Source organism: Typopeltis vanoorti, chromosome 6 (genome assembly GCF_054136105.1).
Source record: "Typopeltis vanoorti isolate ZY-2024b chromosome 6, IOZ_Tvanoo_1.0, whole genome shotgun sequence".
Taxonomy (NCBI): domain Eukaryota; kingdom Metazoa; phylum Arthropoda; class Arachnida; order Uropygi; family Thelyphonidae; genus Typopeltis; species Typopeltis vanoorti.
Genome location: NC_143554.1, coordinates 50,766,459 through 50,787,209, shown reverse-complemented (window position 1 = coordinate 50,787,209; position 20,751 = coordinate 50,766,459). Strand labels below are relative to the sequence as shown.

Sequence of the window (20,751 nt, the reverse complement as noted above, 5' to 3'; positions counted from 1 at the left end):
CATATCATTAGTTGAAGTAGAAAAAGTCATCAAAAACCTGAAATGTGGAAATGCAGCTGGAATAGATGATATTCTACCAGAAATGTGCAAGTATGGAGGTATAAAAGTTTTACATTGGTAGCACATATTTATATAAAGCCTTGACAGATGGTCAAATTCTACATGATTGGAGTAGAGCTCTCATTATTATCATTATTATTCTTGTATGGGCACCTCCATGAAATCCGAAGACTCATTGCAGGAAATCCAAACTATCCATACAACTCGCAGCTAACGCTGGCAACCCATTTCACTCATTCACGACTCTCTCCAAGCAAGAAATCTAGTCCTTGCACCCCTTACTAACCACACTTTTATTCAACTTTCAGGGATGACCCCCCCCCTTGTTCTGGTCCCTTTAACTAAGTGCTGAAACATTTCCCCTGCATCAGTCCTATAAGTAACTTAAATGTTTCTATCACACCCCCTCTTTTTTTTTCTCCTGTCGACCAACTTCCGCAATCCACACACCTTCAATCTATCCGCATAGGGAACATTCCACAGACGACCTATCATCTTGGTCGCTTGCCCCTGAATCTTCTCCACCGCTTTCTCACTTCCAAGAAACCCAAAAGAACAGACTTGAGCACAGTAATCCAGATGTGGACACATGAAGTCCTTACAAAGAGGAATAACTACTTCTCCTTACCTCTACTTGTTAGGGACAGATCTGAACAGATTCTATGAACAGTTTGTTCATAGAATCACCAGGAGTTGAAAATGATTCAATGGAACATAACACACACACACACCTCTACTTGATAGTGTGTTCTTCAGTAGCCAAGTAACCTTATGAACTACCTTAGCAACATGTTCTCTAAACTTTAACTCTTTGTCTACCACTTCTAAATCTCCAGCTTCATCTATTTCCTGGATGAAGTACAGTTTCAGTGTGGAACACAGCTTATAATCTGTTTATCCCAAAGTATCTCAAAGTTTATCCCAATCTCTGTATGAGATTGTCTAACTCACCTTCAATTTAAAAAAAAAAAAAAAAACATATAAAAATTCCCTCTTCACAATGATAATTGAACTTGGGCCCTTTCCAATCAAAGGGCATGGTGCTGTTTTCCAGTTGTGCTGTGGAGGCACTATGTCCATCCCCATTTGTTCTAATTTGCATAAAAGAGTGACTTGATATTTTGTCAAATGCTTTTTCAAAGTATAGTATATTCATCATGTAGCTATTTCTTTTGTCCAACTCAGCTGTCACTCTATTATAAAAAGTTAGTAAATTACTAATTCATGACTTACCCTTCACAAAGCCATGTTGCCCCTAATACATTATCATATTTATATCCATCCATTCTTGAATTCTCTTTTTGACCAATTTTTCTAGTACTTTTACCACCACTCCTGAGATACTGATTGGTCTATAATTTGCTACTACAGTCTTACAACCTCCATTATGCAATGGAAATATTTTGTCTTCCTTTCACTCCCTTGGAATTCTACCATAGCTGAAACTTCAAGAGCATGGTCAGAGGCATTGTCAGTTTCCCTGCATATTTTTACAAAACCCAAGCTGATATCCCATTTAATCCTGCAGCTGTATTTACATTGAGATTCTGCAGTATCCTAAGAACATCCAATTCATCCACCTGTTTCCACATTAGTTTGTCACAATGTTACAGCAGTTTCCTCACTTGTATGATTATACCCTTGCAAAGTGATCACTCAGTAACTCATCTATTTTATCTGCTTCTGTCACCTCATCACCATCAGCACCCATTAAGGTTAATCTCCCATAATCATTCTTCCTCCTACTTGTCATGTAACAAAAGAACTTTGTGATTTCTATTGGCCTGCTTGGCTAGATTTTTCTTGTTATCTGATTTTGCCTTCCTTCCTTCCTTACCACACTGGTCACTTTTTTTACTGTTCATAAGTTTGCTGATCACCTTTCTCCTTATATATCCTCCATCATTTTCTTCTTTTGCAGCTCATGCTTAATGATATTAGTCATCCATCCAATGCCTACCTGATTAACCCTCCTTAGGTATGCAATTTATTATTGCTTCCTCTAGATGCCCCTTAACTATCTCCCACTATTAACATTCTATCCTTGCAGGGTTTTATGCCATGGCACAGATTCAAGCTTATTCCTAAGCATGTTATAATCACTTACCTTGTAGTTCTGTATATATCCCTTCTTGAGAGAATATTCCTCATGTTTTACAATGTTCCAAGTCAAGACTGCATGGTCACTTTCGCCAGTCAGAGGCAGTATGGTCACCTTGGTTATGGATAGCTCTTCTGATCCATAACCAGGTACAATACTCTCACACCCCAACTCCCCTCCATCACATGCAGTCTCAAGTAATTATCTCTTAGTAAGTGTATAAATTCCATTTCCTTCCTGCTATGTGATCTTTCTTCCTTCTAGGCCATATCTCCATAGTTGAAGTCCTCCGTAATAATCATTCAACCTGCACTCATTGTACTGATTTGCTTTTGCATGTATTCTAAATCATCCCCGGAACCCCCAGGCCTGTAGCAACAACAAACTGTATATTTGGTCTTACACCAGACTGCTTCAAATGAACAGCCACTCTCATGCCCATCTATTTTTTCTGGCGGCAATTCATCTGCTATCATCAGCTGTATTCCTCCTAACATCCTATCTTCTCTACCTTCCCTGAAAATACTAAACCCTTCACATTCCATCCCTGTAACTACATCATCTGCTTTTAGCCAAGTCTCACTAATGCTTATAACTTTTGGCAAGGTTGCACTAACCAAAGTGAAAAACCTTCCTCTTGTTCCTGATACTTCTGGCATTAGTATATAGAAACTGCAGCATCCCTTTAGTCCTCCATCCACCTTTACTTTCTGAATTGACTACCTTATTCAACATGTTTCATGAGCGCCTTCACACAAACTCGCTTCCCCCTAATTGCTTAAGTTTCCCTGTTGCATTTCAGCATGCTTGGTGAACAAAGCTCTCTCCAGACACCAAAACCATTTAGATGCAGTCCATCAGCATTGTATGAATCCTTTCTGTCAAACAGAGACCACAAATCCACAAAATCTACATCATTCATTTTGCATAATTTCCGTATACACTCATCGCTATCAATGCCCTCCTCCTCAGTTTGCCTCTATCATAGCATGGTAGGAGATTTACAATCTTCACCTTCTCGCTCTTCAGCTTTCCTTCTTCTCTTTCAGAGGTGAGAATGCTTTTCTCCTCTCAAGTCATTTGTACGAACCAAGACAATCTTTTTCTTCTTCCTTTTGCATCCGGATGGTGTGGCTAACATCGTGAAATTTTGCACCCGGGAAACCCGATTTTGTCATACTTTTGTTGAGTACTCCCCTGAATCATTGAGTCTCCATACATGATTTTATTCTTAACTTGTTTTTTTGTTTTGTTCAGTCAGTCTTTATTATTCCTTTGGATTACCTGCATTTTTTCTTTTTTCAGCCCTGCTTAACTCCTGCTGCTTCTGCAATTTTTCAATTTCGCGCATTGTCATATGAAGGATAATAAATGCTTAAACTTTGCAGTAGCGCCTAGAACTGTTAATAAACCGGATGTTATATACCACATCGAAAGAGGCATTAAATCTCTTCCAAATAATATTGCTGATAAAATTTGTTTAGAAATCTGCAATGTTTTGAATAAAAATAAAGCCATATGTAACAATCTTACAAAAACAGAACTAGAAGCAGTTAAATCATTAAAAGCTAATCAGGATATAATTGTAACAAAATCAGACAAAGGTAATGCCACAGTCAGTCATCCTTAACAGATCAATTTACATTTATCAGATGAATCAACTTGTCTCCGATAACAGCACTTATCAACTTGTGAACTATAATCCGATTAACAGGATTAAGAAAAAAAAATCTGTAAAATTACTTAAGACTTTCTTGGCCCATTGTACACTTTTAAAAAACTATTTCCCCATTATGTTCATTCTCCCAGAATATATGGGGGTTCCCAAGGTAACAAACATAAATGTTACACTTCGTCTGATAGTTGAGGGTATAGACAGCCCAAATTATCACCTAGTCAAGAAATTAGTCAATCAACAGTCAAGGAGCTGGTCATTCTCCCTCCTATATAAAGAACACACAATCTTCATTTGGCAAATATGATTTATTAGTCAGTTTTGATGTTTCTGCTCTTTTCACAAATGTCCCAATGAGTGACACAATTCTTCTCTTACAGAACAAATTTTTGCCCGACATTACGACTCTCTTTTTGACCACATACTACGTTCTGGTTACTTCATGTGACAAAATAATTTTTACCTTCAAAGAGAAGGTACAGCCATTGGCTCACCACTGTCCCTCTCCCCAATTGCTAACTTTTATATGGAAGCTTTTGAGCAGTGTGCTCTAGATTCCTTTATTTTAAAACCTACTGTTTGGCTTGGATATGTTGACAATGTTTTCGTTATCTGACCCCACAGCTGCTCAACATTAGACAACTGAAATCAAAAATCAGAACTCGCTTCCTTTCCTGTTTACCTGTTCACTGTTTACCGAAAGCCTAAATTTGGTGTTTGTGGTTTTCCCCTTTCAGTTGTTTTCGACCCTAGGTCTATAAAGTGTTTTCTGGTGAGGTTTTTTACAGCATAGTTCACCGTTGTTTTCCTGACACCCCTCTCCCAATTTTATCCAGGCTCGGGACATGGCTGGGATGTGTTCATTACTGTAATCCAGTATGTGTTCATGGGGCCGATTTGTCTGTTTTAGGGAACAAAAATCTCGAGTTTCCATATGAAAAAATCCCCTAACTCTGTATGAGACTAGCTTACTCACCTTTCATCGAAAGAGACCAGATAGAAGTTCGTCACATCACTGACAGGAATCGAATGCAGGTATTTCTGACCACCAAAGGGCTTCCTCTATACTGAGTGAGCTACAGAGGCTCAGGCTTACACATACTGGTCAATATATACTTTCTGGCTAATATCACTGCCCCTCACAAAAATTTGCAGTCATTAATACCCTCAAAAGCAGAGCTATAACAATTTGCTCTAATGAACAAGCTCTTAAACAAGAATTGCAAATTATTAGCAATCATCTATAAATAATGGCAAAAATACTATCAGTAAAGTTCTTCATCAAACTTCATCAAAAAATACATGTAATATTGATTACAGTAAAACCATAGCTATCCTATACATTAAAGGGTTATCAGTAATAATAAATAAAATTCCACACCATTATGATCTTAATGCCACTTTTAAACTACATATAAAATTAAAAACATATTCAATTACTCTAAGGATTCCCCCTCCCTATTAGTGAAACTGGATATGCAATCCCTATCCGTAAAAATGAACACAAACGACACATTAAATTTAACAGTTTCAGTGAAGCAGGCATCTGTTAACACCCTACTCCAAATTGATTGGAAAAGTACATGTTCTTTACATCAGACTGTAACTTGGTATGAACAGAAATTTTAAAGAATCCTGTGAAATTTTGATTAACTATCCTAATAATAATGGTGGCATAAAAATCCCAAGAATTTGGATGGCACACATTCAGCTTAGTTAAAATTTTCCAACAAACTGTTACTTTAGGACTAAGCAATTATTTCAGCTTCTGTTGGCCACCATCCATGCTTTTTGTTTTAATTTATATGTTTACTTATATGATTGCCTTTGTTTTGTACATGTCCTCTCTAGTTTCATTTATTTTTGTAACCAAATAGATAATAATAACAGACCTCTAGCATTAATGCAGTAAGGTTTGTTTTTTTTTTCACCAGAGATCAGGCTAATAGTTTTAATGGTTGACCAAATCAGTGTAACATTGCATACCATGTAGATTGTAGTGCAGCTTGTTTCTTTGTATATATGTATATACTCTAGATGACGACCTTAATGTGAAGGTCGAAACATCGAGTGATTATTTTGGTTTATATTAAACTGAAATTTACTCTAACACCGTGGTTGTTTCTATACTTTTATGATGAATGTATGAGAGATGGCTTGCATTTAAATGAGGATGAATATAAGCATCTGGAGAGAATGCTGTTCTCTGAACAAATCAGTGTGTCAATGCAGGGAAACTAGAATTATAAGAATGGATGGTAGCAGCGATGGCCTCTTTTGTGGGAATAGGTGCTTGGGAGAAGGGAGATAATGATAGGTATAGAAACAGCAACATTTTTATTCTTTATACTAAGGCCAATAGTATCCAGAATAAAGGAGATTAATTGGTATTGGAATTATGAATTGTTTTGAAATCATGTTGTGTGAGGTAGAGGTGAGTAGGATAGGATATTTAGTGGGGTGTTGCTACAACACAGGGAGCATAGAGGATGAACAACAGGAGATGTTTAGGCAGTTAAACTTGTCAAGTGCAAGATGAATGATTGTTATTGGAGATTTTAACTACAGCAGTATAAATTGGGAATAGGAAACTATATATAGTAATAAAGGAATGGAATTTCTGGAATTCTTGAAGGACAAATGTCTTAGGCAGCATGTAGTAGAAGGAACATGAGGTTCAAGATTTTTAGATTTGGTCATACCATCAGAACAGCTGATTATTACTGAGATGGCATATCTGCACCCAGTTGGACAGTGACCCTGTTGATTTGACTTTGAAGATGAATAGACATGCATTAGTATCAAAGAGAAAGGAATGTATGTGGAATTATAAGGCAGTGATTATATTGTCTTAGATATCAATTTAAGGCAGTTCTATGGAGGGGAGAATTGGAAGGGTATCACTGAATGGGAACTTGTGAAGGAATTTTTATTAGCAGCAATAGCAAGCTGTATATAGTGAGTTAAGAAGAGAACTCAGTTTGGTGTAAGGTAGATGACAAACAATATCAATTGGGAACTGCAGGTAAAAAAGAGGTTATTGAAGAGAGCATGAAGAATATAAGAATCAGGCCAGGAGAGTGACTAGCATGGTAAAGTAGGCAAAACTGGAATACAAGAAGAGATTGGTCCTGAGATCCAAAGAAAATATTAAGGAATTTTTTTTTGCTATATGGCTAGTAGGAGGAGAAATGATAGTGGAAGATTGACATTGTTAGATGAAAATGGGAATAGAGTGACTGATGCAAAGGATATAATGGAATTGTTCCATGAATACTTTATTGGAGTATTTCATCCTGGGTAAGTAGGTTTAATACTAGAGGGGTAAGGCAGGTTCAAAGTTTAGAAGTGCAGAAAGAGAGGGTGTTTGAAATACCGAGTGCTCTTAATGTCAACAAAGCAATGGGACTGCATGGGATTTCATCACGTGTTTTGAGAGAATGTGCTAAAGAACTGACAGCTCATTGACCTGGCTTTTCAGTGAAAGTCTGGCCATGGGAAAGGCACCCAAGGAGTCGAAGGAGGGTAATATAGTGCTAATGCATAAGGGTAGTAGCAAACTGGAAGTGTCCAAGTATAGACCAGTTTGTATTTCATCAGTAGTTAAGATTTTGGAGAAATTAGTGAGAGATCATTTACTGCATTGGACAGGTGAGGATAATGTTATCTATGAGAGCCAGCATGAATTTGTTAAGTGGCAATCTTGTTTTAGTAATATGATTGCCTTTTACATTTTGTTGGATTTTGCAAAGACATTTGACAGGATGCCACATGATAAGCTGATATTTAAGTTGCCACACATGGGTTTAGATGTCAGGTTAGTTAATGGATTGGCTTTCTGATAGGTATCAGAGAGTTGTATATATGTGAGCAGTATCAAGGAGGCAGAAGGTTACAAGTGGGTCCCAGAGGTCTCAGTTCTGGGATTTGTATTGTTTTTAACCTTTACATCAGTGACATTGTTAGTGGATTGCAGGGGGATATTGAGTTGTTTGCAGTTGATGTGAAGCTGGGAAGAGTTTATTGCAGTTTATTGGAGATGTGGTAACCCTGCAAGAGGATTTGAATAAACTGAACAGATGGGCAAATGAACGGGTTATCAGTTAAATGCAGCTGAATATCAAGTCTTTAAATTTGGGATACATTGATGGGAGGTAAGGGATCTTGGGGTGATGATGATAGCAACCTGAAATTCAGAGAACATATTGCAAAGGTGGTAAAGGTAAGTCAGAGAATTGCATCAATACCAAGAAGAATGCTGACCTGCAGAGATAAGAGTTATCATTCCATGGTATAAAGTCCTGATCAGGCACTTGAACTATTGTGCTCAAATTTGGTTCCTGTGATTTGAACAGGATAAATTAACCATGGAAAGAGTGCAGAGATGGATAATAAAGATGATATTAGGACTGTACAATGTTGGTTATGAAGATAGGCTGAGGGAATGTGGACTGTAGAGTTTAGTAGATAGGAGAGGTGACATGATTGACTTTTAAACTGTTGAGGGATAGTTACAGGGTTCACATTGGGGAGTCCTTTCGTTTGGTAGAACAGGGAGAAGGAGTAAGGATAAGGGACCATCCATGGAAGTTATGAAAGGCAGTTATGAACAAGCAGGTGAGGAGCGGTTTCTTTGCATGGAGGGTGGTCGAACTTTGGAATGCATTGCCTGACAGTGGTGAGAGCATAAACGGTCGATGAGTTTAAGAAGTGGTATGATAGACTGTGTTTTCTAGGATGGGCCTCCCATGATGAATCTTGTGACTCCATGGAGCCCTGAATCATAATAATAATAATATGAGGTTGACATAGATGAGTTATTTAGTTTGCCTAGAAATGTGTAGGGTGATTATAAGGAAATGTTTATGTAAGTTTTTGAATAAGGCAAGCCAGCCAAGTCTTAAATAGGCTTTTGTTAAGAAAGGATATATGTGAAACTAGAAATATGGCAGTTTTTATGCAAATTTCATTGGATACAGAACAAGTATAATTAAACCTATTGTACATTAGTACCATGGAGTTTATTATTATTACTATTATATGACACCTCCAAGTACCCATTGTGGATAGTACACTTAATCCACTGCAACTCACCGTCTGACTTACTTAATCCTCCAACTACTGACACTACTACTACTACCATCACCACACAGCCCATCTACTGCCCACCAATACAAGTAGTATATATTCTTATTTTTAGAGGTACCTGTGGCATAGTATAAATATTAAAGGAACATGTAATAACTTTTAATTAATAAGGTACAGATATTTCATACTAAAACTAATAGTACATCTTCAGTGTTACAAACAGTTATAGGAATGGAATACAAGTAATGAACATTCAGTGGATTATCTATTAAAATACATAGTTGTTGCATGCTAGGAAATGATAGAAAATAATAATTAATATTTAAGATAATTGGTTTTATTAATGATTACATAAAATAAAAGTTTCCCAGATCTTCGAGAGAGAGAGAGTGAGAGAGAGAGAGACGATCATTTCGATTTAAATTGGGTCAGTGTAAAATAGCTTCACAACTTTCTTTAAAAAGGCATTCATACTTGAACCTTCATCTATGGAGGAGAATAGCTTTATCAAACTGGATATTATGGGTAGTGTTAATACTGTGTTGTGCTAGACCAGACTATTGAGGTTTGTTATATTCAATATAATATTGATGTTCTTTAATTCTTTTTTCCACAGAACGGCCAGTTTGTCCAAAATAGGAAACATCGCATTCACATGGTATTTGGTAAACACCAGTCAAAGATAGAGATGACAGTTTATCTTTTGTAGAAGGCAATAAGGAAGAAATTTTGTTGATAGGAATATACGTGGGAATCAATTGGTACTTTTTTAAAATACTACCTATAGGTTCTGAGATTCCTGGAATGTAGTGGATTGGAACTTTGCAGACTGTTGAAGAAACCTTAGGTATTGGAACATAAGATTCAATTATCTATTGGATTTGATTAGGGTGGTAATTATTCAATTCCATTAACTTTTTAATGATTGAAAGTTCTTGTTGTGATTGCTGAAGAGTGACTGAGAAGAGCAAACTTTATGTGCTCTATTAACCTCCCAACCGGCCAGGACGTCTATAGACGTCCAGATAAATCTGGATACGATGCATGCTATCTGTTGAAAGAACATGGATAAGAAGTGCAATTCGGCCAGTATGTCCATTAGAAGGTGTGATAATCCCTCACGCTGAAGAGAGCACTTAATCAGATTATCTCAGGCTGATAGCTGTGACTCAGTTACCTATAACAAGAAATGCAGTTCCTTGTTCTATGCTGGGTAACTGTACTTTAGTTATATTGGATAAACTAAAAATATAGAAATTATTTTTATTTTCTCTTTTTATTGTACAATACAGTTTTAATGTCTGGACAAAATAAAGATCCTTACCTAATTTCTTCACTTAAATATTGCGTTACCTTCCAGAACCAATTTAATTTTTAATTTTTTGCTAATTTTTTCTAATCGCTTACTCCACAAAACATTTTCTTTGTTCTCGAAGAAATTAATTCATGATAATTATTTGAAATATTATTTAAAAAAACCGGATGCCGACGTTCGAGATTATGTTATATTTTTGTTCAAAATCATGATTCGAAGAATACTTCACAGATTTCCTGAAGGACGTGCTTGAGCAATTTGCTTTATAGGGAATAATGAAATTCTTTAAACATATCACTACATTTTTTTTTCTTTATATTGTAATCTACTGCTCTTTGCACTTTCACCTTCTTGGTTTCCCTGTATAATTGGTCATTACAAAATAAAATTAACGGTTATGATTTAAATTGATATGTATATATTTTCTGCTAGTTCAGATATTATGCTCCAATTTTATAATAAGCAATACTTTTGCTTATACATATATAAGGCCGGAACAGGCCATGCTAGGCCTAAATCCTTGATACATATGATGATATATATATATATATGTATGTATGTATATATATATATGTAGAATGTATTTTACCTTGGGTATAATAAATGTTATAAATACCAAGCTATTTTAAACCTGGTTTTACTCCATTTCCCAAGTAAGCAAACAGACAAATAAGTCAAGTTTGCACCTGCAAGTGTTGCAAGTCTAGCTGACCCTGCACTGCAGGGTCAGCTGGCAATAAAGGTAAAAAATAACAATACATCATATGATTCCTCTCCTGAAAATTGAGAAAAGACCTGTTGGGGGGATCACAGTTCTGAAGAATTAACTGTCTTCCATTTCTGTGCTAGATGCAAGAGCCATATTGGATTATCATTTAATATTCTAATTCTCACAACTTCAAGTTTAAAACTATTCAAAATATAATTCTTTGCCTGATTTGTTCCTTAACCAACTCACCATGATTCACTTAACTTTACTACTAAAGTTTTAGGAATAAGTTCTTAAGTTAAACATAAAAAAAAATCTAATCTCAATTAATATTCGTGAATCAACATCCTGTCGACTGCGCCATTTTGTTGGATCGTAACTTCTCAATCACGTTTTATCGTCTTATTCTCTCTTTAGTATTTAACTAGTTGTAGGCTGATATATCAATCAAATATGAAGAAAATTTATATTATACTGTGCCACTCCATATTCTGAATTGCAAGAGCAACTTAGATAAATCAACCTTCAACTGTATTAGGTTATCATAAGCTGATTTTAGGCCGAGGTTTTTATTCTTACTACATAGGGTTCCCGCTAAGATTCGTATTATTTTAATGAGTGGTGCAATGAAACAATCAGGCAGATACAAGATTCAATTCAAACAAAATTACTTAATGCAATGTCACATAAATTACATCATAACAGCAATCCAACAGGGACATTACAATTAAACGAATACAAAACTCTCATTAAGATTCTAGTATACCACTCATCTGAGCTCAAACCTTATAATTAAAGATTATATTTAACAGATCTTATCCTTCTTGTTACAAAGGACTTCTGTCATAACTTTACTCTGATCAAGGTTATATTTCAAAACATTTAAATATCAAATCAGTTTAAGATATTCAGAATGAATACAACTTGTGAACCATCAGACACTCATTTGTACTTCTCTAAGCTCAGTCAATCAATTTTAGTTCTTGTAAGTTCGAGATTCCTAATAGGCTTCTCAGTATTCTCGTTCAGTCAATGAACACCTAATTTAATAATATAGCATTTATCACTTGAAGAGGGAAAAGTCTTAGCACATCACACATTAAATCTTGACCCACTGAATACAGCAACTAGGAACAATATACTCTCGGTGGAATTAATTTTCGTTACTTCTCACTAAGTATAGCAAAGGTAATCTTACCAGGATATAGCTTCATCACATCATAGGGAGATCTAACAACATTTTTAAAGTCCTTGCTGACTTTTACTTTGTAATGACACAGACTTGAAAGAATCTTCCACTTCTGCGACTGATTTATAGACTCGGGAGAATATAACCTTTATGCACTCAGTTTAAATTATCTACCTATTTCTTCATTTTCTTATACGTATTAACCTATTTCTTGCACTATTTCACTGCTAGGTGTTAGGAAGTTTTGGTAAAAATCCAACTCAGAAAAAGGTTAGTTAAAATACCAAGCGATTCCCAGTCCTTTAAATACCGTTTTCGGCACGTCTAAATTCCCTTCCAGTCTCCAGCTACCGTTCTCTATACTTCCCTACTCGATTCTCCCTTTTTTTTTTTTTTTCGTTTTCGTATCCATTCCTTCCTTTTTTCCCGCCATAAACAGGTTCTCACCGGTTTAGCTCACATCGAACTTGTTTTTCCTTTCATATATGGTAGTTCACGCGCTAGGAGAAATTTGCATGTTTTCTCACGACACCCAATCAAATGATATCACAAAGAATATTCTGGATATATTAAAATTACATGCATTACAGTTTCTTATATTATTATCAAAGGAATAAAGTAAATAAAATAAATGACAATTTAATATAGAGCCTTTTCATGTCTATAATATATTTTAAAATCACATAAATAAAATTAACTAACAAAACTCAAAAGGAATTACATGAATAACATTTTATAAGCAAGAAACTAACAGAATAAATTTAAATAAGTCCTGCTTATGACATAGTAGATGATGTAATTATGAATGAAGTATTATTACTTATAAATATCTTCATTCACAATTTAACCTAAGGATATCGCTCAGCTGGCAGTTTTTATCCATGGATGTGATATGAACTTTAAAGTAAGTGAAGAACTTCTAGAAATTATTCCCATGCATGATACAACCACTAGAGTTGATATTTTTGACACCCTTATGGAAGTTTTGAATGAATACAATTTACCTTTAAAAAAGCTAGTTTGTCTTGCAACTGATGGTACTCTTGCCAATGGTGTTGTTAAAGGAGTTGTTACAAATTTAAAAGAAAAAAGCAAAGAACAAGGTAATAATAATTTTCAACATTTTCATTGTATTATTCATTAGCAAACACTGTGCTCCAAAGTTTTAAATATTGGCCATGTCCAAAAAAATGGCAGTAAAATTGTAAATTATATTCGTGCATGTGGGCTTAATCATCCCCAATTTAGTAACTTTCTAGAAGATATAGAAAGTGAATATAGCAATCTACCTTATTACACAGAAATTAGATGACTTTTCCAGTCATAAAGTTTTAAAGCGATTCTTCAAATTGCTGGACGAAATTACCATTTTTTTTAATCGAAAAATTATGAATGTGAAATATTCAAAAATGATCAATGGATAAAGTATCTGGCTCTTTCAGTTGACATTACAAGTCAACTTAATCATAAGCTAGAAGGCAAACATCAAGTAGTTACCATGTTATTTGACAATATCAACATTTTCGAACAGAAAGTATTACTTTGGCAAAAACAAATTCAAAAAGAAAATTTATCCCATTTTGAATGTTGTTAATCATTATTACAGAAATCACTGAAAATGAAATTTTCAGAATATGCCAATCAAATTAAGTTATTAGAAAATGAATTCGAAAGAAAATTTTTAGATTTTAAGAAATATGAAAATCAGTTTCACCTATTTACTTCTCCTCTATCAATTGATGTTGAAACTCTTGATAATTTACAGTTGAAATTAATTGAAATTCAGTGTGATTCCGTATTGCAACAAAAATATATGGATGTTGGAATTCCAAAGTTCTATAATTATTTATCAGTCGATCGATACCCCAATGTGTTATGTGCAATGAGGCGTATTTTATCTATGTTCGGTAGCACATATTTATGCGAACAACTATTTTCAACTTTAAAGAATAATAAACTGCGGAAAGATCAAGATTAACAGACCAGCATGTGCAATCAATATTGAAAATAACTACTGCTCAACAAATTCAACCAAATTTTGAAGATTTCATTAATGAAAAATGTTGTCAAGTTTCTTCAAAAAACTCTAATTAAAAAATCTGTTTCCTCTTTATTTTGAGATTTTTTTTCTGTTGTAGCCCACGGCTTGATGTATAATTCTTAATTTGGTCCTTGGAGGTAAACGAGTTTGCCATGCCTGGAGTAAAGGTAGGTTACTCCTGCCATTTGTACCAGAAGTCAGGTTTCTGCATTTGGCTCTTTCAAGTCTTATTTGGTTATTGTGTTGTATGCTTGAGTTTATAGTCTGAGAATAAAGCCAGAGTTCATTTCTTGAGGCACTTTTGGTATACTGATTTTTTTTTTTTTTTCCAATCACTCTCCAATCCTTGGAGAGTGGGTGGAAAATTATTAAACCATAGCTTGGAGAACAGGTGGGAATTCTGAATGAATTGGGAATGAAGCCCTTCTCTCCAGCAGAATTTTCATGCTTTCTTTAACTTGCTTAGGTGAAGGTTCTTGAGATCAGTAGAATGGAAACATAGACTTACTCCTCTCAACCTATTCAGGATATGGAATAAATATTATATTATAAAAATATGCAAAACAACCATCAGCAATTCCAAATGTGACTTTAAAAGGCAAAATGCGAAACATAGTCTAATTACAAGGGTTTTTATTCTGCAAAATTCAGGGAAATTAGGTTCAATATTGAGGGGATGATATTCAACCTCATTGCCCCCTTCACATCATTAATAAGCAAGTTAGTGAATCAAATTTTTGGATTGTCTATTTTAATCACTACTTTTAAACTGTTAATGAAATTATTTCATTTTTTCTACTAAGACCTTTGGAAGTGGAAATAATGCAAAGGAAGAGTTTTTCCAAAATACTCAGCAAATTTGTCTAGTGTTTTTTTTTTTTTTTTTTGTTACATTCAATTTTGCTCTGTTTTTTTCCTTTGTGCTATGCAAGTTTTTGATTATCAGTAGTTTTCAGCCCAGTCATTTAAACTTTGAAACATGTAGTATACTTAGTGGACTTCTTGCTTTTATTCTAGATTTGCGAAAACCATACAGATCTAAACAAGAACCATTTACAGAAGACTCTCTTCCTGCTAAGGAGCCAATAGCTATTTTTCATGACTGGCTACAAGTGGCTTGCAACACGCCAAGTATTCTGGAACCAAATGCAGTGGCTCTTGCAACTGCTGATGGGTAACTATTATGTCTACTTTAAAACATGAAATAAAAGCTAACACTTTTATTACCAGCTCAACAATAACCTCTTGTAAAAGCTTGTGCTTGTTCATTTTCTAATCTGAATATTTATTGATATGTTCAATTTAATCGAACATATCAATATTAATTGATATGTGATTTAATAAGTTAAGCGTTTAATTTAAATAAATCCTTCAGATTATTAAAGATAGGGATGATTTGTTTTCAATCAATATAATGCTACTTTAAAATTCGATCATAATTTCAAGAATTCGAGTAATTAAGTTAACAACATAGCTGCATGTTACTGTAAAAACACACACACATACTGTACACTCACAGATGCGAGACCCTTCAACACTTCTGCACATGGCACAAGAAGGAGATCCATTCCAATAATAGGGCAATCAATCTGTTTTGTGGGATGAGTTTGTTTATTATTACAGGTTCAAAAATTAGTTTTTTTTTTTATGAAAGTTCTAGTTTTAAAAGTAGTAACTATTTTGCTTGTACAGCAGTTGGAAAAATTTATGTATAAAACTTGCAATTTCGTGTGTTGGTGACCAATTCGTACATCTTCTATTTCTTTCTCCCCATTAACATGAATTGACTATTCTTGGCAATCTGCCAGCCCTAGTTATATGAACTGTGAGCATACAATACATGGATGCACATACATCAGTCCATGATGTGTTCAAAATAAAGTAATACATATCCCCCCCCCCCCGTTTTTCCTCCTGTTCTAAAGAATACTTGTAGCAAAAGAAAAGTCAGATTTGAATGCAAAACAGTTTACTGATAGTAGCATGCATCTTATCACTGATCTACTGACTGTATCATCTGTTGTCATAGGAACATTGTCACATCCATCTATTTCATGAAACTTTTTTAAATTATATATTGCTGGTTGATTGAGATGCTGATCACAGCCTGTTAGGATGTTTATTCTCTGATTTCTGGTTGACTGGGATGCCGATCGCAGCCTGTTAGTTAGGATGTTTATTCTCCGGCTGCGGTTTTAATGTCCATTGTGTGATCACTATTACCCTGCTTATTGTATGTCTGGAGCTTAAAAATCTGTAGAACAGAATCTTTGGATTATCTAACCTTTAAAGCATATTAAAAAATGTTGACATAAAAAAAACATGCAGCATGATTGCATCATGTGAACAGGTAGATATTTATTGTCAAAAAAAATTAATGAGTAAACAAATATGAAGTTTAACTAAGATTGCTCAAAGTTTATTGCATTTGTGCATGTTTAAAAAGTAATTTTAACTTATGCCAGTTGAACATAGTACAGACCTACAATTGCAGTTTACCTGAAGAAAGAGTTGAATTTTGCATTGTAGTTTTATTAATCAAGAAAATTGAAAACCAATAACTATATGTTCAGAAGAAAGTAACAAAATTATCTTCTGGTTATGAATTCAATTAGAAATTGGTAAAAAAAAGTGGTAACAAATATTTTTTGCACTGATTGCATGTGACAGGGAGTTCAGGATGATGAATACAAGTGAGGAAAGGAAACAGTTAATCATGTACACTAGTCTTATCTGTGAAGTTCACCAAAATGAATGTTTTCTCTAGCCACTAGTTTTCACTGTACCACATCTATCTGCTTTGAAAATGCTTCAAAAATGCCTTACCCTCTTTCTCTCTCTCTCTCTCTCTCTCTCTCTCTCTCTCTAGCCTTACAGACTGCAGTTCTGTAGCGGATAATAGCAAATGATAAATGGTGAATTTTGCAAGAATATGATGAAGCTTATTGAGGAAGATGGAAATGCTCTTTTCAGTTATGACTCAGCATGTATGCAGAAAAGAATTTACTTTGTAGCCAAGTGAAAAAAACTTTCTATAACTCTGAACTAGAATATTTTAATAATATGATAATACACTATTTTACTATGTGTATGTGGAAAATATTGACTTCTGTGTTGATTTAATGTTGGTATTTTCTTGGGTCTATCTCCTACTAAAGAGACCTCAGTAAAGGTCAAAACCAGTCTGGATGAGGGGAAGATGACCCTTCTCATAATGTTTTTGTATTATTGAGTACTGGGATAATTAATGTTAAGATACTTCATGTGCAAACTTTTCTTAAGCTTGAGTAAAGGTTAAAACAAGATTATAATTTATTGTCAGGTATAATTTACATGTATGATGTAGTAAAAATTCGCATGCCATGACTTTGAAAGTAAACATTTTTGTTTTAACCTGTAATAGTACACATCACTGAAAACAAAAAAAAATAAATAAATGGAATTAGCTACTGTAATATGTTGGAGTTGATTTTAATGTTGTAGCTGCTTGTAGGCAAACCAAATGCTGTTTTTCTGGTGATTGATATAGTGCATTACACATCTACACATCCTTGAATGTACAGTTGCTAGAAGAATAAGCCTGTGTAGAGGGGGATGGGGGATATAATGCCTGGACTCTGTGCTTCCTTTTCATGTAGAGTTTATTGAAAAACAAGGTTTGTATTACACAGTGACTGAAATTCTTACCTATTTGAAGATATTACAGTGGTGTAAATTTTATTTTTGCATGCTTTTTTTATTTATAAAAAACAGTAAATTTATTTATTGGTTTGTAAAATAAATACAAGAATAAGAGGCCATCCCTGGAAACTGTACGGAGGATGTGAGCAGAGAAGTGAGGAGCAGGTTCTTTACATGGAGATGATTGGTTGGTGAGTGGAATGTCATGCCTGAGTGTGTTGTGATTGTAAACACATTGAATCAGTTTAAGGCATGGTGGATGAGCTTTGTGTGCAACAGTGTGTACCTCCCATGATAAGTCTCTGACTCCATGGAGATTGGATGTTAATAATAATAATAAAATAACATTCTGCGAGAGGTTGTATAACTATAATACATTACTACCATGGATGGGCTAAGAATTTTTTAAAATTATTTTTATTTATTTATTTATTTGAAACCATCTCTCCAATACTATTTTTTCCACTGAATACAGCCACTAACTCTTTAAGAAACATATCAGTAAATTACTTCTTTCTCCATGAACACAAGCACCATAAGTGATGCTTGTGTTATACTATAGGTCATGTGACATTTCATGTGTGGGATCATTAAAAAAAAACAATTAAAAAAAATTAATTGTATTATTTATTGTTGCATAGTTCAGAAACTGTGTACAAAAATGTGGATATTTTTCAATCCACTTCAGGCTTCTAAATACGCAAAGCCTTGCACGAATCTCTAGTGAAATTTGAACCTTGATGGTTAGAGTGTGGATATGTTTACCATTCAGCCAATCAGACTGGCTTGTTATTCTCATTATTTTAATCCCTGTGTGTGTGTGCACACTTGTGCATGCTTGTGGTGTGCCTTTGATAACAAATACATTTATCATTAATTTAAACATCATTGTATGGGAGGGGCTGGAACGTCCTGATAAACAGCTTTTATCCTCATATGTTCTTTCTTGTGGTTATTATTATTTTGTGACACCTCCAAGGAGTCAAAGGACTTATCGAGGGTGGGCACCTACTCTACAACTCTTCATTTCCATCATCTACACAAACACCATCTATTGCCTACTACCACCACCACCACTAGTATTTTTTTGTGTGCAAATTGTGTGTGTCCTGAAGGCCGATTTTGTCTGTATACGGGATGAAAAACATGAGTTCATGGGAGAAAAAACCCTGCTACCTCTGTATGAAATCAGCTAACTCACCTTCAATTGAAAAAAAAAAACCCACATAAAGATTCCTCCCATCATGACGAGAATCAAACTTAGGTTTTTTTTTTCCAATCGAAGGGTGCAACGTATCATCGTTCTTCAAATTGTGCTATGAAGGCACTTATATCGGCTACTTTAATATAATTTTTTTTCTAGGTGTTTATCAGAACTTTGTGAATTGCTGTTATTAATTTTTTTACACTCGCTGTAAAAGGAACAGAATTATGCATTGTTAGCCAGTTGGGGGGAAAAAAGGTTCTTTACTTGTATAGTGCATAATATTATTACTATAATATCAAACTTCCAGGAAGTCAAGGACTTATCGAGAGAAGCCATATATCACTGCGAGGTTAGATTGAGGGTTTGTGGATTCAAAAGTTGGTTGACAGGGAAATATGATGGAAACATACGAGTTACTTAAAGGCTTTTATAGGATTGATGCAGGGGAAATATTCCAAATACTTGGCTAGAGTGGACAGAACAAGAGATCATCCCTGGAAGTTGGGTAACAGTGTGGTTAGTAAGGGTGTAATGACTAGATTCTTTTTGTTTGGAGAGTGGTGAATGAATGGAATGGATTGCCTGATTCAGTTGAGTGCTTTGTCTGTTAATGGTTTCAAGGAGAGGTATGATAGATATTCTGTTGATAGTTTGGGCCTCCCACGATGAATTTTAGGACTCTATGGGGATGCACGTGAAGTAATAATAATAATCTCTTGTCGGGCCCTTTCCGATATCATTAATATATATAGATAGATTAAACAACAATGGCCCAAGGACTGATCCCTGGGACATCCCACCGATCACCTTAAATCTGACAGACTCACCCTTTCTCATATACCATTTTCTGATATCTGTTCTTCAGTCACACATTTATCCAAGCTTGTATTTCAATCCCATATTCTCCAGTTCATGCCTTAAAAAAATCCAACAGTTTTGTAGTTTATCCATTCCCTTTATCCAAATGAGCCCTAACATTATTACAAAATAAGAATAAATTGCTCGGACATTACCTTCCTTTAGTAAACATTTGCTGTTCCTTACAAAGTATATCTTACTTATCAATGCTTTTCTTTATGCAAGTTCTCTTACTAACTTGTCTAAAATCTTCAGTCACTCCAGAGATACTGATAGGTCAATAGTTATACACGTCTTTGTACCACCTTTGCAGTGGGATTATCATACATTCTTTCCATTCCTGTAGAATCTTTCCTAAACTAAAACTCAAAGTTTTATCCAGTTTATACGACAGTCTAGAATCTTCTCATGCACCTATCTCTTTATCCAATGTAGTGGTAGGATAGTACTGCACACTGTTACATAAACCAGGTTGATAGATCTCTAGCAAAATGAGCACTCATTATCCGAACAGGTCATCCTCTTCTTACATAAGATTACCACCTGCATTCAGTAAAGTTATTCTTCTACATTTATTCTTTCTTTTACTTGCAGCATAACAAAATTCTTTTGGATTGCCTTTAGCCTGTGTGGCCAATTTCTTTTCGTACTCCAACTTAGTTTTCCATACAATGCTCATAAGATTTTTTTTTTTTTTTGCTTGTACTAGAGTCTTGATTCTTGTATACAAATGAGTGACAGTAAAGCCAAGGCATAAAAGAGGATGCCAGACAAATAAGCCAGGGCATAAAAGGGGATGCTTTGGAGTGGTTTTCCATTTCATGTCT

At 34.8% G+C, this 20,751-nt stretch overlaps 1 protein-coding gene across 2 annotated transcripts in view; it reads left to right on the top strand.

Annotated features, from left to right (window-relative positions):
- The window catches only part of LOC150105446 (pyridoxine/pyridoxamine 5'-phosphate oxidase-like), a 145,843-nt gene that overhangs the window by 3,808 nt on the left and 121,284 nt on the right, over positions 1-20,751 (top strand). For both annotated transcript variants that reach the window (XM_090394823.1, XM_090394822.1), the window contains exon 2: positions 15,196-15,352. In XM_090394823.1, the coding sequence (XP_090250949.1) occupies positions 15,196-15,352 (157 nt within the window). The remainder of the gene's footprint in view (positions 1-15,195; positions 15,353-20,751) is intronic.